Here is a 19797-nt window from a genome sequence, read left to right on the forward strand (position 1 = left end):
GCTTTGCATCTCTAGGTGAAACATGCTATTTATCTCTGCGCTCTGGTAGAATGAGGACAGGGCTGGATGATTAGAGCGGCTGAGTTCAGCGTCCAGCTCTGCCACTGACTTGCTGTGTGACCTCGGGCAAGGAACTTTACCTCTGTGCCTTAGCTTCTCCTCTGTAAAATGTGGCCAGCAATTCTTAACCCCTCCACGGAAGTAGCCATGCAGGTTAATTAGCTGATGTATGTACAGTGAACTGAACACATGGAGTATTCTAGACTGGACAGCTGGGGCCCAGTGGAGCTGAGTATATGAGAACTGGGTTTGTCCTAGCAGACCTCTGTGACCTTGGGCAAAGCCTTTGTAATGTTTAAGAAGCACTCAGGAGTCTGGTCTCTCAGATGAGAGGACACAACACTTTGTTTAAACATATAAGGCACTCAGGTTAACTCACTCCTGCTCAGCCAGGACAGCAGGTTGAAAGGTAACAGGCCCAGAAATAATGCCATGTGCATTATTCACACATTCTTCCTCCAGTTCACACTGGGCATGCTCAAAGGCTGAAGTTTGGTATTTGAATGGACACGCCCCTACTACCGTGACCTCTCATTTGCATAGCTTTTACTTGATAGCTGCCCTGTAAAGTGCTTTGAGATTCATGGCTGAAAAGTGCCTTTATAAGGCCATGCTGCAGCAAAGCACGTACGCACCGACTCAAGTCAAAGCACGTGCTTCAGTGCATTGCTGAATCAGGACCTAATGTCCTAGACATGTTATTTATTAGAGGCATCAAGTATGATCCACTGCAGAAAGTAATCCTTGTTACAGAGCGTGCACGCTATGGTAACGCCAATAATAATCCTTCACCAGTTCAGTTTGGCTGCCTGTAACATTGCAAAACAAATATCCCTTGGAAGTAAATTTCTGTCCCTTTAAATGACTGCCTGCGCTCTGTGCCGGTCTCTCTTGGCTTCTTGCTTGCTTGTTGACCCTGCTCACACAGAACGTCCATTGACGGTGGAATGGGGCCCGAGGCGGCTGACTAGTGCTGTTGTGTCTGGGATGTTTCAGGCAGAGTCTCTTAGCTCCCTCCCCCACGGCGCCCCCTCCTCTGCAGGCCGCCTTCGCGCTGCATTGGGTGTGAGGTGCTCGCCGCCCCAGGGGCAGGTGCGCTAAGCAGCAGCCCCGCCCTGGCTGCCTGCGTGGAGAAGAGCTTTGCTGAGTTTGTCTCAGCCGCTGCAGGTTGCTCTTTGCCGTATGTCTCGCAACCGATTAGATTTGCTGTTCCGGAGCTGATTTTACCCGCTTCGGCTGCCAGGGCCCCAGCGGCTCCATGGCACGTGGTAGGCTAAGGTTTTCTGTGGGCTCCATATGATTGCCTTGCACTTGTTTACCCGCCAGGTGAACAGCTACTTACCAGGCCTGACCTCGCGTTGCCTTGCAAGTTTGCCAGCCCAAGGGGATAGTTACGTAACCGTTTTTTAAAAACGGCAGCAGAATCCGAGAGTCCTACAAGAACCAGAAGCAAAGGAACTCGGGCTCTCCCACAAGCCTGATGCTATTTAAAGCACCACTGGCCCCGGGCCCGGAGCCGCACAATATCCCTTCTGTTGAGGAAGGGGGTCAAGGGTACGTTTGAATTTAGCTTTGCCCTCTGGGCCTTGTCGTGCACTGACTTACGCCCCCTCTCGCTTCCCTGACTTCAGTGGAGTCATGGGGCCGGATTCGGACTCCAGTATTTAAAGAACCAGCTAGTGCACTAAACTGGCAATGTCCTTAAAAAACCATTTACTTTACGTTTCAATGCTCCTGGTGCGTCCTATGAGATTCTACGAAGTCCTGTGCTGGGTGCAAAGCAAATCTCCCCAAAGCCGCACAGCAACTTGCTCATCATTATTACTACCCAGAGGCCTCACTGTACTTGGTCCACATGGTAAGAGACGGTATCTATCCTGAAGAGTTTACACTGTAAATAGACAAATCAGAATCATTGGTCCCATTTTACAGATGGGGAACTGAGGCGCAGAGAGGCTAAGTAACTTGCCCCATGTCACAGAGGAAGCTTGTGATACAGCTGGGAGTTGAACCCAGAGCGATGGAGTGTCTTAGTCTAGTGCATGAGCCACATGGTCAGCCTCCCTTCCCACTGGCTACCTCTCCCTTACTTAGACACATGCCAAGAATAAAGAGCACGGCCTTGCAGGTTTTGCTAAAGATCGAGACTCTCGATATGTCAGCCTATGAGATGTAGCAAGTCTGGATGACCCTTCACCAGGCACATGCTATATAACATACTGGCTTGTGGGTGAGTGACATCAGACTCCCTGGCTAGCCACCCAGTGAGCATAAAGGGATCTAATCCCACCATCACCAGAAGTTTTCGTTTGGTTCCAGTGTTAGACACCTGTGCTGTCTGGAGCTGAAAAACCAGGGTTCTAGGCCCAGCTCCTGCTGTGTGTGTGTGCAATTGATATAACAGTGCCATCCGCATCACCCAGTTTCTTTCTCGTTTCACCAGCCCCCCACTGTTTAAATCTAGGTACTGTTAGCGAGTCAGTGACCTGTCTCCCACAGCGGTACAGATACTGTGGAGGTAGGTGTGTTAATAACGCTTTAAAGATGGGAGAGACTAGACAGACCATCTATAATATGGATGTGTCCGTGTCCATCCCCAAAATGGTGGCTCTCGTGAGAGAAACCGAGACTTGTCATCTTAGTACGATAGTGAAGTTGGCATGGCAGCTAGACCATGTGGGTGACATGAGATCAGTAGGAACAACACAGTATTTTCCCTGTTTCAATGTCATTACCACGTCGCTGTCAGTGTTCCAAAATATAATAGGATTTGTTCAGCTGATTTATGCTGCACACAAGTGACATTATCCAGATGCACACTCGGGTATGGGGAGAAAGCGGGGGAGTCCGAGAGAGCGCAGAAGGGACTAATGAAATATATTCCTACTAATGAGGGAATGACCCATCGCTTGCCAGTGGATCAGGGCTATTGGTCAAGAGCCTGAGCCAGGAAACACAAGCATGTAATCGTTATGGCATTACTGCTTAAAACGAGCTGCCGCGGCTTTCCACGGTACAGTCCCGCTTTCAGATGCGGTAGGAGTTTGGGCTTAATGGCTGGAGTGAATTTATACTGCGCTGCTCTGAGTGTCTCAAGTACTGATCTCTGGAGAGACAGAGGTAGTAAATGGGAGTTTTTCTTTCTACAGTTTAGTAGTTGTTTTTTTTTTTTTTTAGAGTGATAACCAGGGTTCTGTAAATTCACTGTCAGTTGGATGCCAAGGCCAGAGAGAACTCAATTCTTCCTGTCCCAAAAGCACAGTACTTGAACTAAAGGGGATTCTCTGTTACCTGTTAGAAATATAGGGCCTTTGACACACAGCTGAGCTGTTTTGCTTGTATCCGATAAAAGGCAAGAGCACATACACATTGCTCATAGCAGTCCTTAAGCTAACTTCCCAGCACTGTTGTGAGGCTTAATTAATGTTTTTTAACAGCTCTGAGATCATTGGGTGAAGGTGTTTATATGAATGCAAAGCAGTGTTGTTGTTTAATTTATATAGTCCCGTTGTCATGCATAGCACTTTGCAGCCCAAATTATCATTTTGCCTGTATAACAAAATAATAATTATAGTGATTGTTATTCAGTGGAGAATCTCTCCCAGTTCTGGCTTTGGGGAGGCATCTGGACTCAATCCTGACAGGTGCTGAGTGCTTGCATTTGCCATTTCCTGGAACGGGAGTTGAGGGTGCACAGCATCTTGCCAGGTTTAACGCCTAGACTGCTGGTGCACGTTTGAGAATAATCCATCAGCAATAGGCCATTGTAGGGGTCTTTCCCCACCCCCACCATGCATAACAGAAAAGCTCATCCAAATAATGATCACATCACTGTTTGTATTTAGTAAAAGAAAACATCTTACACGTGTGTAACTGCTCATGTCCTGAACGATCCCAAAGTGCTATATGTAAGCCTTGCCAGGGAGACACTAGAAGGGGAGGGGAGAGAGAGAGAAACTGAGGCCATGTCTACACTGCCACTTATGTCAGCAAAACCTATGTGGCTCAGGGATGTGAAAATAAACTCACCCCTGAGCAACATAAATTTTGCCAGCATAAGTGGTAATGTGCACTTCTCCCGCTGACATAGCTACGGCCGCTCATTGGGCGTGTTTTAATTATGTCGACGGGAGAGCTCTCTACTGTTAGCATAGAGCGGCTACACAAGAGATCTTACAGCAGCGCAGCTGAATCATAGAATATCAGGGTTGGAAGGGACCTCAGGAGGTCATCTAGTCCAACCCCCTGCTCAAAGCAGGACCAATCCCCAACTAAATCAACCCAGCCAGGGCTTTGTCAAGCCAGGCCTTAAAAACCTCTAAGGAAGGAGATTCCACCACCTCCCCAGGTAACCCATTCCAGTGCTTCACCACCCTCCTAGTGAAAAAGTTTTTCCTAATATCCAACCTAAACCTCCCCTACTGCAACTTGAGACCATTACTCCTTGTTCTGTCAGTAGAGCTGTGTTGCTATATAAGGTCTCAAATGTAGACAGGAGTTTACAATCTAAGGCTCTTTGGGCAGGGCTGTTTTTTTGTTTTTGTTTGTTCTGTGTTTGTACAGCGCCTAGCACAATGGAGCTCTGATCCAGGACATGGGCCCCTAGGTGCTACTACCATAATATAACTAATAACAGGGATCCCACACAATCTATTCTTTTCCATTCTGGTTCTTATACTGCCCACATCACTGTAGTAGCTGCGTGGCTTACAAGAGTGAATTACAGAGGAATCCTTTAGTCTATCATTGAAATGCAGCCTGGGATGGAATGCAGCAGCTGTCTAGAACAGGGCTTTTTCCTCTTTGGAAAGCAGTTTCATGCTTGTGCAGAGCAGTTTCTTTTGGCAAGAGACTTTTCTTCTCCATGATGGAGCAACAGCACCACACTCTTGATTGCAGCAGCACTAAAGAAAGTGAAGTGCCACTGTCGATCATATATATAGTACACAGCTTTGCTGCTAGGATATGTTCTTACAAGAGACCTGTTGCAGCTTACCTGATCAATACTTCACTTTTTAAAAGATGCCTAAATGCATATAGGTAGTCTCTCTCCAGTCAATAATCTCTTTCAGTATGAAAAAAATTCAGTGGACTTCAGAGCTCATGGAAAGTACGAGGCTGAGAGCCCTGGAACCACTGTTCCCCACCACACCTCAGCCACGTGCTTCTCAAACCCTGAGTGGCAGGGGTTGCTTTGGGGGGGCAAATGGGGAGTTCAGGTTCCTTGCACATTCGGGGTATGTTTTTAGCTAGTCTGCAGATGCCATCTGGTTTGTGGGCAGAATTCATGCCCGCGAAGGAACTGCAGGCACAAGTCTTAGTAGTTGCATTCTGATGGCCTGATCTGCACCTGTGATTGGGTAGCTTGATGCGTTACCATCCAAGACTTGGGCTTGCAAGGCCAGCCTCTTTTGTGCAGGGGTGCTGGAACAATGTGTATAGTGCAGGTGCTGAGAGCCACTGAACCAAGCTGTAAATCCTGTATATGATGGAAACCACTTCAAGCAAGGGGGTGTGGCAGCACTCCCAGTTCCAGCACCTATGCTTTTGTGGCTGCAAATTGTACCTGCCAAAGGAAGGCCTTGGCTGCTGAAAAGTTGGTCCCAGGTCCTCGGCCTCTCTGCTGATGCAGTCATGGTGTTCGGGTTTTGGAATGTGGATGCCTTGTCTACTAAGAAAACATCCTGGAGCCTCCAACTCGGCTCCGCATCTCCCATCAGGCTCAGACAATGCAGGCAGTCTGCTTTCCCAGCATCTGGCTAAGCTACGGGCATGGCTGAGAATGAGTTGACTGAGGCTCACTGGTGATGCTGATTGGTAGGGGAAGCATCTGGAGGTTAGGGCACAAGTGAGCCATCTATGGGTGGTACATACTCAACATGGTGGGGTTACATCTGTCTTGCTCTTCAACTACTCCTTGATTTTTAATGGTGTCTGGAAGTACCCTGTTCTCTCTGTTTAGCTGGAAGGTGACCATGCCCCTCTTGCTGCAGAAAGCACCAGTTATCCTGGCTTTTGTGGCCTCCAGACTGGATGATTGCAATGTGCTGCCCTAGAAAGTCATTCAGAAGCTTCAGCTGGTGCAGAACACAGCTGCTTGCCTCACTGTTAGCTTTGCAGCGCGGGCTCCCAGTTCATTACTGGAGTGGAACCACTATCCTGTGACTCATGACCAATCACACACCATGCATGAGAAAGAGGGGAGAGTTTGCAAACACTCCATAGGCTGAACATTGTTCATCCAAATGCCTCCTCAACTACACCACAAACATTGATTAGTCAGGAAATCAGGATGGCTTTGTGAGTGGCTCTCAAATGATTATTTGCAACAAGTAATCAGCCCAGCTCCATTAGCAGAAGGCCTGAAGATTGAACGAAACCTGCTAGCCTTCATAAGAAATGCAACCGCCTCTTCAGGAAATTGCAGTTTTTACAATGTGAAGTACGTAGCATAGACTTGCACAAGCCACGTGCTGGGGGCAGAATGGTAACATAAATGCAGGTATGTGCTACCTTAGGATTATACCGTCCTCTGCAAGCTTGCCACCAATCCTTGAATTTACGCTTAAACTACAGGCCTAAAACCCCAACGTTTGTTCAAACCCTAGTCAATTAGAGTAACTTTCCCTCCCCCTCCCCCTCCCCTTCTTTGCTTCCTGAATTACAGGTGAAAACCTCTTAGCATAGTGGGTGCAATTGCTCTGTAATTGGTAAAGTAACTGTAACTGCACTGTGATTTGTATGTAGTGACATGTAATTGCACAGTAAGCATTGGTGTGGTTGCACGAGCGAAGTGCGGTTTGTAATTATAATGTAACGCCGCCCAAATGCTGGCTTCCAGTCCCACTTCCATTGTATCACAGAGTTCCTTTGCCGACGGGCGCTGATGGATTTGGGTGTCATTTGGCTGCATGTTAACTGCTGAAGAGAATGGTTGGTTGGTGGTCTATGCTTTCTTCGGCTAGTGGCCTATGTTTTCCATCTTTCTAGCCCACAAGATGGAACAGACCTACTAGACCCTCCAGTCCATACCACCGCAAACAGAGGATAAAGATTTCCCTAGAGCTTCTGTCCTGCCTGTTGTTTAAATATCTCCCCAAATTAGCCTTTTTGATACTTTCTGTTGGAAAGATCTTGAAATCAGCTGATGGAAGAGATGCTTATCTCCTTGCAAAGACCCAGATGCCTTCTGATGGTGAATCTGTATTCCTATCGGCTGTCTGGGTCGGCTCTGCTGGAAGCACGACCGGCTTAAGTGTGTGCATGCCTATTGCAGTAGCCAAGCCTGTGATAACTGGCGTGAGTAGCCAAGTACCTGCCACTGTATAAAGAGCGAACTTCTAGCTATTAGCTGTAAATCAAAAGCAAGACCTGGCCATTGAGGCCAGCCTGATCCCCAGTGAATCTCTGGGATAGCTTTGCCGACTGTTGAGATCCCTGGAAAAAGGCCCTTCTACTGCTCTGTGCTTTGATTAGTGAGAGAGATGCTGCCAAAATGAAAGCAAGGAGGAACTGGGGATAGCTAATCCCATCTGTAGGATTTCCCCAAAATATGGATTAGGCAGTGTTCTTTATCTGGGGCTGTTTAGAGACACATAGCTAAAGCAGATGTTTAAAGGACAATGGAGATTTATTGTAGCTCCCGTTCAGGCCGGCTCCCTGATATCTGGCACTTAAATCCGCCAGCTTGGCCAAGTTGCTCTCTCCTGCCTGTGGGATCAGATGAGGTGGTGGAAAGAGGCACGTCAGAACTGTAATCCCTCTGCTGCGATTCAAGTTCTTAGAGGCCCTGACAATCCCTAGCAAGAGCAGAGATGGGCACAAGCCACAGTTGGCCCAGCAAAGTCATTCTTTCCAGGAGGGCTTGGAGCTGTTTTTAATGGACTTAATCTAGGGACCATCATGGTCCTGCCAGAATCCTTCACTAAATCAAACTATTCTTCGCACATCTTCCTGATTTTCCTAAGCAAATGTACGGCTTGGCCAGCGTGTCCCATTGGCAGCTCTGGACACTGCAGTCCTCTGTTTATCCATCCACACAATGGGGATGATGAAAACAGGCAGAGAGAGTATCCCCAAGTGTCCTGCCAATGTCCCTCGGCCATGAACTGGAGAGGGAGCTGCTAGGGCTTAGAGAACAGTCCTGCCCCCTTGTTAATTGAATGGGGAACTGCCAACTATTTCATGTGACAGTATTTCAGATCTCTAGAACACCTTGGGTATAAGTGGTCCCCGGGGGGGTGCGGCAGGCCGGGCCAGTCCCCATGGGGGTGGGGAGGGAGCGCCACCCAGCCCTGCCCCATCCCCAGCTCTGCTCTGGCCCCACCTACAGCTGCAGCCCCAGCTACCGACCCTGTGCTTGACCCCATCCCCAGCTGCGGAGTGGCTCCACACCTGGCTGGGGGTCCAGCTGCTAGTCCCCAGCGTGGTCTGGCTCTGCTCCTGCCCCTGCCCTCAGCCTCAGCCCCGGCCACGTGTCTGTTCCCAGCCTCGTCCCCAGCCTCAGCCCCTGGCAGGGGCAACATTCCCAGCCTGGGGTCTAAGCTGCGGGCGGGGTCAGGGATGGAGCCGCACCCGGCCACGGGCCGGGCTGCCAGTCCCCACCATGGCCTGGCTCTTCTCCTGCCCTGCCCTCAGCCTCGGTCCCTGGCTGCAGCTCCGGCCCCAGCCCCACCCTCAGCTGTGGGCCCAGCCCCCTTATCCCTGTCTGTGTCACAGCTCACCCAACCCAAGCCACGGCCCCGCTCCTGGCCCTGGCTCCAGGGAGGGCTGGGGGATGTGGACGGGGGAATTGGGGTGTGTGACCCTCAAAATTTGGGGACCACTGCTCTAATAGCACCTTACAAATTAATCTGTCCTCAGAATACACCAGGGAGGGAGGGTTCTATTATTATCCCCATTTTACATGTGGGGAACTGAGGCAGAAAGAGATTAAGTGACTTGCCACAGGTCACACAGTTTGTGTCAGAGCCAGGAATTGAACCCCAATTTCCTAGTGTCCAGTCCTGTGTCTCAGTCACACAACTGGCTTCGGCTCATAATATGATTTTCTAGGCTGGATTCGAACTGACACAGTGAGTGAGAGGGGGCAAAACACTGATTCTATTCCCGTTCCCTGGGTATTTCCTTTTGCATCTTTTAGATGTCCTAATTCGGCCAACAGCCATCCTGGAACATCTGGCATTCCTGGTGCATTAACGTACTAGCTGCAATTTTTGTTCTTAAAAGTAGTTAATACAAAATTGTCTAGCTGAGAAGGCTCTGGAGAATTTAGCCTGGCTACTCTATATTGCCTTTAGGAGTGTCTGGAATTGAAAACAAACCTGTACTTGCAGCTCCTGACCTCCTCAGCATAAATCTGAACTAACTTTAATGTTTCTCCTGACTAAAGGAGACGGGTATATTGCTGTCTTAGCTGTGTATAAGATATAAACACTATAGCTGAGCGCCACAACTGCAAGGGGCTAGGTAGTGGTATAGATAGGGGACTTTTTTGTATCTCTGCAGTCGATCTTGGAGAAAGAATCATATTAGCTGAAAATCATTACCATGTGGTATGTCTTACTTGCTAGCCTCAGTTCACTTTCGGACCAAGAGGACAGTTGCCTGTGTAGCAAAGAGTATTCCTATTATTGCCTTATTGGAATTTGCGTCAGAGAAAGTGATTGTATGATCCATGAAGACTGAACTAGACATGGTCCGGCAGGGTTAGAGAATGTTGTGGGGGACCCTGGTCCTGCAGCTGCCTCTTCTGAGGATGATAGCAGGCATTTCACTCTTGAAAAGTACCATGAGCACCAGGCTGTGTTGCTTGTAAAAGCTTGGATGAAATCAACAGGTTTTCACCTTTTCGTTTTGCATCTAAAATGGACAAAATTGTGACATCGATCTGATTTCAATGCAAAACACAAGTTCATTTGGAGCCAGGTCCAGTCTCAACCAGAAGAAATAAGTCATGGTGATCAGAGTTAAATCTCCACTTATCTGGAGATGTTCTCAAGAACTAGTGCTCAGTGCAGGAATCACTGGGTGAGACTTTACAGCCTGCATCATGCAAGAGGGCAGATGAGATGATCACAATGGTCCCTTCTGCCCTTAAGCTCTTTCAGCCACACTGGTCAGTGTTTGCTGCAGTGAGGTGAGTGGAGTACGCGGGTAGATAGTTATACCAGGGATGCCTTGACCTCATGTCTAAGGATCACATGCCAACCAGCCTTCGCCTCTCAGTGCTTGCCTGCTGCCAGCCCTGATGTTTTGGGTGGGGTTTCATATCCTGGCTCCAGGGTGAAGTGTCTTGGTTCCCATTAATGAAATGCATCTTTTTAGTGGCGAAATAGGTTCCCCCTTCTTTCTTCAAAGCCATGAGAAGAAATAGGGGATTTTTTTTTCACACCAATAGGATGGGACTTCTTCATTTCCCTCTCTGTCTGTCTGACAAGTGGATCAGGCTAAATGTGGGTCTGGTTTTGTTACACATGTGAAACATCGATCACATTAACTGCAAGGTTCGCTAAGGGTTCTGGTCGAACTGGGCCTGATTGCAAGTGAATTTTGGTGCAATTTACTCATCCTAGAACATAAGAACAGCCATTCTACCTCAGACCAACAGTCCATGTAGCTTGCTGTCCTGTCTCTGACAATGGCTAGTACCAGATGCTTCAGAGAGAAACCCAGTAGCAGACAGCTATTGAATAATCAACTCATAGTTTGTTTCTTCCTGACCCCATGCAGTTAGTGGTTGACTGAGTCCCTGAAGCATGATTATTTATATCCCATTTATATTTTTTATCCTATCTAATGTAACTGTTGATGTTCCCATCCATATAAATATTCGAACTTTGTTCAAATACTACTAGAGTCTTGGTCCCAATGGTATTTAGCTTCACTGAGTTCTACAGGGTAATCACTGTGTACAATTCTGTGTACACAAAGGATGAATTTGGCCTTTGGAGTTTGGCCCCATACCTTTTATGCTAAATTGTCTACTGGCGTGTAAACTCATAGCACCCAAACTGACTCATGGAGTCCTAAGATTTGATCCATAGTTGCTCTCTGAGTTGATGTTTTAACTCCGAAGGTGCAGTCCCCAGAGATTAATGATTCTAACAGGCTAGAGCTCAGGTCTTGCTGTTCTTTTCTAATCGCTCTTTAAATGCTTTGGGGGGGCTTTGTATGTTTATAACTATTTTTAGGACACATTACTCTCCTGTTCAATAAAACCATTTGCAATTATTCCCTGTAATTGCCAGGTGAGGACAAAGCTGATCAACTGCAGGCTTTTATTGCTAGGGAACTCAAGCAAGAGCAGTAATTTCTAGCCATGTGTCAAGGAAGATATGAGCAAATATAAAGCAAATATAACAGTAATGCTCATGATCATTTTATTATTGATCTAAGAAAATTAGATAGACATTCTGCACACTTATTTAATTAACACTTATAGGCCTCAATCCAGCAAAGCATTTAAGCACATGCTTAAGTGCTTTGATGAATCATGTTCATAGAACCTATTGCCTTGGCAAATGTGCTATTATACACCACACTCTGGCCATCTAGGGCTGCTTCCTTGTCACCACCTAGCGTGCCGTGACCAACTGGAATGTCGCAACACCAGCACTGATAGAACTGACAAAGCACGTATTGCTGCTACTAGAGCTAAAGGAGAGAACCTCTGTTAACAGGGTAGGGTCTCCTAACATCCAGTCCAATGCCCTCCTCACCAAACCGTGTTGCCTAAAGCTAGGTAGAAGAGATGCTTCTGCCAATGCCGTCTGCTGCAGTGAATACATTGCCTATTGATCTTCTAGGAAGCACCATCAAAGAAACCTAACCATATGCTAAACCAAATGCATTCACAGCTTCCACCATATTCTGATGGCTGTCCACTTTGGGCTCTCATGGACCAAGTTCCAAATATGAAGGTCCTCTGTGCCAATCCTGAGGCGTTCAAGTCCAGAAAGAGACAGTGGTAGCCCAGCAGATCGTAGTGACTGTGAAGGTGTATAAGTGGGCAGGGCAGTTTTTCAGGTTGTTAGGGCTTTACAGATGTCTTCAGCACTTGGAAAGAAAGAGAGAGCCATTACAGAGCTCCAGTTACAGAACTTGTCCTCCATGCGCCCAAAGTGCTTTACAAACACTTAATGAGTTAATCGTCCTCAAAATCCCCCTTTGAGGCGGGTAGGTGTTAGTGACCTCCATTTTACAGAAGGGAAACTGAGACCCAGAGAGGTTAGCTGACTTGACCAAGCTCACATTGTGTGATTGGGGGAGCGGGAATAGAACCCAGGAGTCCTGACTCTGATTCCCTTAGAGAGACAAGGTGGGTGAGGTAATATCTTTTAGTGGAACAGCTTCTGCTGGTGAGCGAGACAAGCGTCCGAGCCACACACAGCCCTTCTTCAGGTCTAGGAAATGAGTCCCTTGTGATTTATGTGCATTTCAGACACAAACTGGGAATATTTAAGCTGAGATTCTTAACAGACCATGGGCTTGGTTGTTAGGTCATGAATGATAAACTAATAGGCAAAAGGATGAGGTGATGTGGTCCAGTGGGTAGGGCACTGCACTAGGATTCAGGAGGCCCTGGGTTTTATGCATGACTCTGTCACTGACTTGCTGTGTGACAGTGGGCTAGTTGCCTTCCCAAAAGTGGGGGAGGAAGGGCAGAGCCCCCCACCCCTGGTCAAGCCGGAAGCTGAAGCTGGGCCGGGAAGCCACGACCCTCCACCTGCTCAGGATGGGGGTGGGGGACCCAAGAGCAGCCTGTGTCCCCACCTCTGAGGCCCCCGCCCAGGGCAGGTGGAGGGTCCGAGGTTCCCCACAGCTGTCCGTGTGGTTCTTATCCCCACCCGCTCCGGTTGGGGGTGGGGCCTCGGAACCACAGCCCAGCCATGGTAAGAGCTGCGCGGGCAGCTGTGGAGAGCCGGGGTCCCTCCACTTGCCCTGGGTGGGGAGCCCGGGGCTGCTCTCAGGGTCAGGTGGAGGGTCCATGGCTCCCCAAAACTGCCGGGCTCTAGCTGCCCCCGTTCCAGCATCCCTGTCTGTCTGTCTTGTCTCTTTAGATTGTAAGCTCTTTAGGCCAGGGAATGTCTCTTACTGTGTTTGTGGAGCATCTGGTATGGGGCCCTGATCTTGGCTGGGGCCCCCTAGGTACTCCTGTATTATTAATCCATGTTCAGTGGCTTCATGCTCTCTCTCCTCCTCCCCCTTCTGTTCACAGCTGTTAACAATTGATGACAATTTCTGCGGCCTGGATATGAATGCCCCTCTGGGAGTATCGGAGATGGTGCGAGGTCTCCCCATCTTCACCGAAGACGGGGATAGGATGACATCCGTGATCGCCTATGTCTACAAGAACCACTCACTGGCGTTCGTGGGCACCAAAAGTGGCAAGATGAAAAAGGTAGGCCTGGCCCAGCGTGGCCTTCCTAAGTCAGTGCTGCTAGTTGCTATGGAGACTGGCTGCATCGAGATGAGTGGGGAGCATTTTATAGGCCTGGTGCACGGTTACCTATTTTGTGAGTTGAATTGTATTGGTTGATTGCACTTCAGCTCTGAGGGATTAGGCTGACCTGACCGAGGGGACAAGTCTTCTCCTAACGTTGCACCTTCCAGAAGATGCGTGGCCATGGGTCTAGCCACCTTCAGACTTTGGAGTAACGTAGATCCAAGTACAAACTTTTTCAGCTCAGACTGTCTAATTAAATGGCTAATCACAGGATATCTGTGTGCGCTGTGGAGGAAGAACTTACTGGCGTTGTGGGTTATTAAGAAATATGACTCATACTTTGGAGATGTTCCTTTAGAGTGATGTGACCAGACGTGCTTTTACCACAAACCTAGCATGGAAGTTAGTGGTTGCTTTATCTGGGTAAGGCTGAGTGTGTGTTTATGCAACGGGAGAAGGATTTCTATGAAAGAAGAGCTGTGTTTGAAAGGTAATAAGCATTGTGTTTACTGGGTAACCATGGTCGACTCCGTATAAATAAATGCTCTCTTTATGGTATCTGGCTTAAGTCCCTCTCAAAGTTACTAGGTACCCTCCAAATGAGCTGTACATGTTTATGGCTTAGATATAGCTTTGTATTGTAACAGCTGCTGTCATTTTATTATATGGGGCACTAGTGTTTATCTTCTGAAGCTAAAGCCAAGACTGAAAGACTTTTACCAGTGGCTTTGGCAGGTGTTTTATTCTTAAGCTACTAAGAGCCATTAAAGGTAACCTTCCAATGCTAAAAATGGGCTCTGTGCCCCGTTTTAGAGCCCTATATGATGCAGGAACGGGGTGGCAGTGTTTGCCTGAATAACAGAGCCAGAGGATGTTCCTGCTGCGAAGTGGTGTGCATCGTCACCACATCAGAATATAGAGGTGTGGGAGTGGCTCTCGAGAGTGGAGAACTAGGATGTGTACTGAGCAGTCCCCATGGAGGAGCCTTGGAAGCTGCCAATCTTGGGAAGAAGACTTGGGCTGGATTTTGTGTTGTTTCATTTTGAATTCCCTTTGTTAATAAAAGTTAAACGCCAAGAGTGTGTGTGTGTGTGTGTGGGGGGGGGAGCAGGTTGTGTGTATGTGTGCGTGTGTGTGGGGGGAGGTGGGGGGGGGAGTTAACTGGTGACCTGTTACAACTTGTGTGGACTGTGTATGGAGCAGGGTGAGGGAAGTCACTTGGTCACAGGTATCTTCTGCTTGCTTTTTATCTTAGAAATATCAGGCATGTCAAGTCTGGTCCAGCCTTCCCTGTTCACATGGAGGTCTGCCCTGGAGGACCAAGATATGTTCATTGGGAACTGTTTCAGTCCTTAATTAAAGGGGGGGGAGGGGAGGGCTGTTGAATGGTCAATAAGAGTGTTTTTTTTTCTTACTGCTGGGTGTTGAGACATGAGTGAAATGGGCTCAACCCAAACAAGCTAAGTTGTTTGTAAACCATTTGAGTAAAAATCATTTTCCCCGCCACCATTTAATTACTTTTCACTTCCCTGTTATCCGTGATGTCATCGTAACCTGGCTAATTCTCCAACAGCCTATAGTGTCCCCTAGGAAAAAATAAGGGAGATGAGATCTGAATTACAAATGTTTAAAAAAAAAATAGGCTGCACCCCCAACACTTTCATACCTTCTTTATGTCTCATAAGATGCAAAATAAGGCACAAGCTCTCTCCTTTTCCCCCTCCTTTGCAGGTCATTTTACAGACTCTAGGAACTGATCTTTCTGTTGGGAGCATAGAAAACCCGGGCATACAGGCTGGGAAGGCTTTTATTTTTACAGTGTGTGGCAGAGACCAGGGGCATCCTTTTAGGGTAAAGAATCAGAGGAGGGAAGCCGAGCTGCTGACAGGAACCTTGGAGAGCTGCCTTGTGTTCCATGTTTACTAAATGTGAATAATGTTCTGCAGACTGTAGCTCGCAGGGAATGGACGTGAGAGCAGTGCGGGAGCACGGGGCTGAGATCAGCAGTCAGCCAACCAAGTGTCTTTTTGAGAGGCAGCTTTCCCCATGCAATGTGCGGAAAGCTGCATTCTCCCAGGAAATGCTTTTTATTTGTTTTGGGCCAGCAAATCTGGGGTACCCATTCCCTGCAGAAATCTCTCACATTCCATCATCCCTCTTGCTAGGAGAACAGGATGCGACTCTCAGCAACACTGCTCCTGTGACTCCTGGTCAGCCTAGAAGGATGGCCAGTGAGCAACGGCTCTGAGCTTGGAACACCAGCTTCCCTCCCCTTCCAAATCCCACGCATCCTGGGAAATTTAAAGGGCCGGTCTGGCGCTCAGACATTGCTCCCTCGCATTGCAGGCGCGTGGTCTTGCCACTAGGTCTGCTCGAGAGTCTCGGATTTTCATCTGGGACTAACTGGCGCCTGCTTTTTGGGGCTTCACAGTTGGTTTGGTCTCGTCACCTGGAAGTCTTGTTCAATAGCAGGGGAAGAGGAGTGGCCGAGTGAGCTGGTTCCAGCTCTCCCCATCGATGCTGCTGCTAACCCATCCAATTAGCATAGAGTTTGATTTGGGGTTAGAGAAATACCTCCTATGGGCAAATCAGTCTCTGAAATAACCTGTGTAGGCTCAGATGAACCTATGGACCAATGCCAAGGGTCTCCCAGTGCCTGTCTCCCAATGGATCCTAGCAACAATGGTATTTTACTGCTCCCCCCACCCTCCAGACAGCTGGTGTAATGTAACCGGCGGGGCCATACCTGGTGATCCGTTTCTGGGTCAGCCAGATTGGGTGAGCAATATTGCATAAGGGATGGAGTTATAATACACTTGTTTGCCTTAAAGGTACAGAATCTATTTACTACTTGATACTGAAAGGTTTGCTGCAAGTAATTAGCAGACCATTTTGGAGAAACCCTGTTTCTCCACAGTTAAGAATGTACTGGTTTTTGTGTGTATTTGTGTTTGTTTCTATATAAATGATACAGATCGTATCTCAGGTTCTCAAGATGCACCATTTGTGGAAGCCCTGCAAACTACCCAGTCATAAAGCAATATCAGTTGGTTGATATACAAATGTTATATCTGTCAAAGGAATTTTCCAGTGACAGACAATTGAAGTAAAATATTGTGCTTTACAAGAACACATCATTAGAATGAAAACTAGCCGCGTATTGAGAGTCTGGCCATGTAACCAAGACAACAAAGAAGAAAGAAAAGGGAAAACCAAGCTACAGATGGAGTGGAAAAAGAGTGAATGAAACAGAACGAAGAGATAAAAAGGACAAAAAGCAAAGTGGTCTAGAGGGAAAATCCCCCATGGCACAAGCACATGTTAGAAACTGGAAATGTTAATTGAAAGCTTTGGTGAAGGCTGGTGTCATTTATGAGCTGAGTGGAAGGTTGGTTCAGTGGTTAGAGACTTGGGAGACCCAGATTCAATTCCCTGCTCTGCCACAGACTTTGTGTGACCTTGGGGAAATCACTTCGCCTCTCTGGGCTTCAGTTTCCCATCTGTAAAATGGGGATAATACTTACCTTGCACAGAGTGCTGTAAGGACAGGGCCGGCTCTAGGATTTTTGCCACCCCAAGCAAAAAAAATGTTGTCAGCCCCCCCTTTATTTTCATGGTCCCCGGCCCCACCCCAACTCCACTCCTTCCCCAAATCCCCAGCCCTGCCTCCTCCCCCGGGCGTGCCGCATTTCTCCCCCCGCCCCCATTGCTTCCTGCGGGCACCCCCCGCGACCTCCCGCCCTAGCTCGCCTCCGCTCTGCCTGCTCCGCCCAGCAAGCCTGGGAGGGAGGGGTGAGAAGCGGAGAGGCGGCGGTGCGCTAAGGGGAGCAGGCGGAGGTGGAGCGAAGGCGAGCTGGGGCGGCAAGCTGGGGCGGCGGGGACACTTTTCCCCCATTCCCCAGAGTCTGCGCCTATGATGGCCGGCGCCAGAATGCCGCCCCTAGAAATGTGCCGCCCCAAACACCTGCTTGTTTTGCTGGTGCCTGGAGCTGGCCCTGTGTAAGGATGAATACATTAAAGATTGTGAGGTGCTTAGATATATGGTACTGGTGGCCTTATAAATTCCCTACATTGGTTTTATATCTCTTCCAAAGACACATAATCTAAGTCCTGATCACCTGTGGTCACTAAAACTCTGTGTGGGCCCTAGAATTGTGGATAGATCAATCTATAGACTGCAAGGAAGCTGTGTCCAAGTTGCAAATCAACTAGCCCTGTGTTAGGGAAGGGCAGATGACCATGCAAAGCAGAGTGGAGGTTCTACGTGTGTGTGTGGGGGGGTTAAGGTTTGGCCTAGAGAGAGGGCTGCATCAGTTCAACCCTGCAGGGAGTGATTTCCACCCCACTCTCTCAACAGGGCTGTGCTGCAACCAGGCGCCGTAGCTGTGTAGGGGGAGGAATAGATTTATTTATTCAACAACGTTTTACCAGGATAAATAGCTCTTGGAGACGGGAAAACAGCAGAGGAGCGAGTGTGGTAATGGTGGCTGTGCGTGGGTTTGTGTAATTGGGCAGCACGGCTGCAGAATACTAAAGCACTTGTGTAAGGAGGGAGAATTTTTTTTTTCTTTTCACCCCTTATTCCATCTGTGTCCAAAGAAACGGAGCAAATAAAGGAGCCCCAGGTTTGTCATGTGGAGATGGTGAGTTCCCATTAATTGCAGGTAAACACAATGATCCTTTACTATTTATCCATGCGATTGGGTTTCTGAATATGCAGCTGATGATGAGCTGATTTTGATGTTCCCTGGAGGACGCTTGGTTGCTGATGTCTTCGTGCAAGGTGTCAGCAGAGAAACCAACTTTTCTCCTTCCTTCTGCTTTGAGGGAGTAAGATTTGTGAAAGTTATTTTTTTTTTAAATATTTGGTGACTGGACTTGACTGCAATGCAAAATAACAGTGTGACGTCTCCCACATCTGCTGAGAGGTCATCTCCTCCCAGCTTCTGACCTCAGCTGGAGTCTGAGAATTATTCTACCTTCTGGTGATGGAGCTGGAAGATACATCCCTCTCTATTATATTTATTGATATCTCCGAAAGTTCTCTTTATCCTCCAAACATGTAGAGCCATATCATGAAAGATGTGTAACCCTGTAAGAGTTTATGGTTCTCTAGATTAATGTAGTTCCATCTCCATGGACCATATGCTTCAGAAGAGTGGTTCAGTCTCTGTGGCCCATCCAGTCCTTGACACCTGTGCTGAATCTGCCAACAAAAGAGCCCAATTAGTGCAGTGGTGGGGTTTACATGGGCGACTGCTTACTGGGAACTGGAGTGAGACCCACTAATTTGGTCCATGTAAGCCTCTTAAAAGCCACAGATGGTAATGACATTTGGTTGCTACCATCATGGGATGTACTCCAGCATGATCTAAAGGTGAGAGGCACTTGGATACCAGGGTGAAGGGTGCAATATAAGGACCTAGATAGATAGGCTTGTGTGTCCCATTACCAGACCCCTGTGGCATCCAGTTCCACTTCCTCTTTCTGTTTCAGCCTCTGAGGACAGGCCCATTTCTTTACTATCCGTAATCTCCTCTGAGGTGGAGATGGGGTTGCATGGGAAGAGGGTTTTCCCCCATGGTCGGTGCCCCATATATCCTGCAATTCCATGGTTGAAGAAATTGTTGTGGAATCAGTTCCTTGCCATTTCGGAATCTAATCTACAAACCAAGGGGCTGATGCTTGGTGCCAAACTAGCACATGTGACACTTGTTTTGGACATCTGCTGAGTGCCCAGTCAGTGCAAGTTTCCACTCCCACCCAGCGTGTAACACAACACCATCATTTACATCACTGCGCTGCTTAGACCCCTGGCCCTTCCAGCTGCAGCCTGTGTGTGCAACATACTGCAAAGCTCTCAAAGTTCCTCACGGTGCCTAGTACAGCAGAAAAACTCCTTTCCATCCACTGTGAAGGATTTACACAGCAAGAACCAGATTTGAAAGAAGGTATTTGCTCGTTCTGGCACAGAGCATCACCTGGCTCCCTTGAAGCCCCCCTAGCTATTAAACCATCCAGCCATCAAGGTGGTGAGAGGTTGTATTTGCTGAGCACTTCCTTGACTTGTTTTCTCTCTCTTGTGTGCGTTACGTGTTGCTGTTCTTCCCCCCCGCCCCTGAGGCTCAGATTCAGAAGTGCCTTGGTGTGTCATGAGAGATGAGGTCTTGGAGCCATGCAATGAGACTTGCAAATGACAATATAACTCCCCTAGATCCAATCTGTACTTCAAAGTCTAGGGGCAATTGGTTGCTGCTGCTCCCAAGTGTTTCGTGTTGGCAGTGCTGCAC

General features: G+C 48.1%; 1 protein-coding gene across 9 annotated transcripts in view; it reads left to right on the top strand.

The window, feature by feature from the left end:
• The window catches only part of PLXNA4 (plexin A4), a 658514-nt gene that overhangs the window by 71799 nt on the left and 566918 nt on the right, over positions 1-19797 (top strand). For all 9 annotated transcript variants that reach the window (XR_006172811.2, XR_010589383.1, XM_065552899.1 and 6 more), the window contains one exon: positions 13280-13462. Coding sequence is in view for 7 of the 9 variants with exons in the window: in XM_065552899.1 (XP_065408971.1) it covers positions 13280-13462 (183 nt within the window). In the remaining 2 variants the exon portion in view is untranslated. The remainder of the gene's footprint in view (positions 1-13279; positions 13463-19797) is intronic.

This window comes from Chrysemys picta, chromosome 1, assembly GCF_011386835.1.
Source record: "Chrysemys picta bellii isolate R12L10 chromosome 1, ASM1138683v2, whole genome shotgun sequence".
NCBI lineage: Eukaryota > Metazoa > Chordata > Testudines > Emydidae > Chrysemys > Chrysemys picta.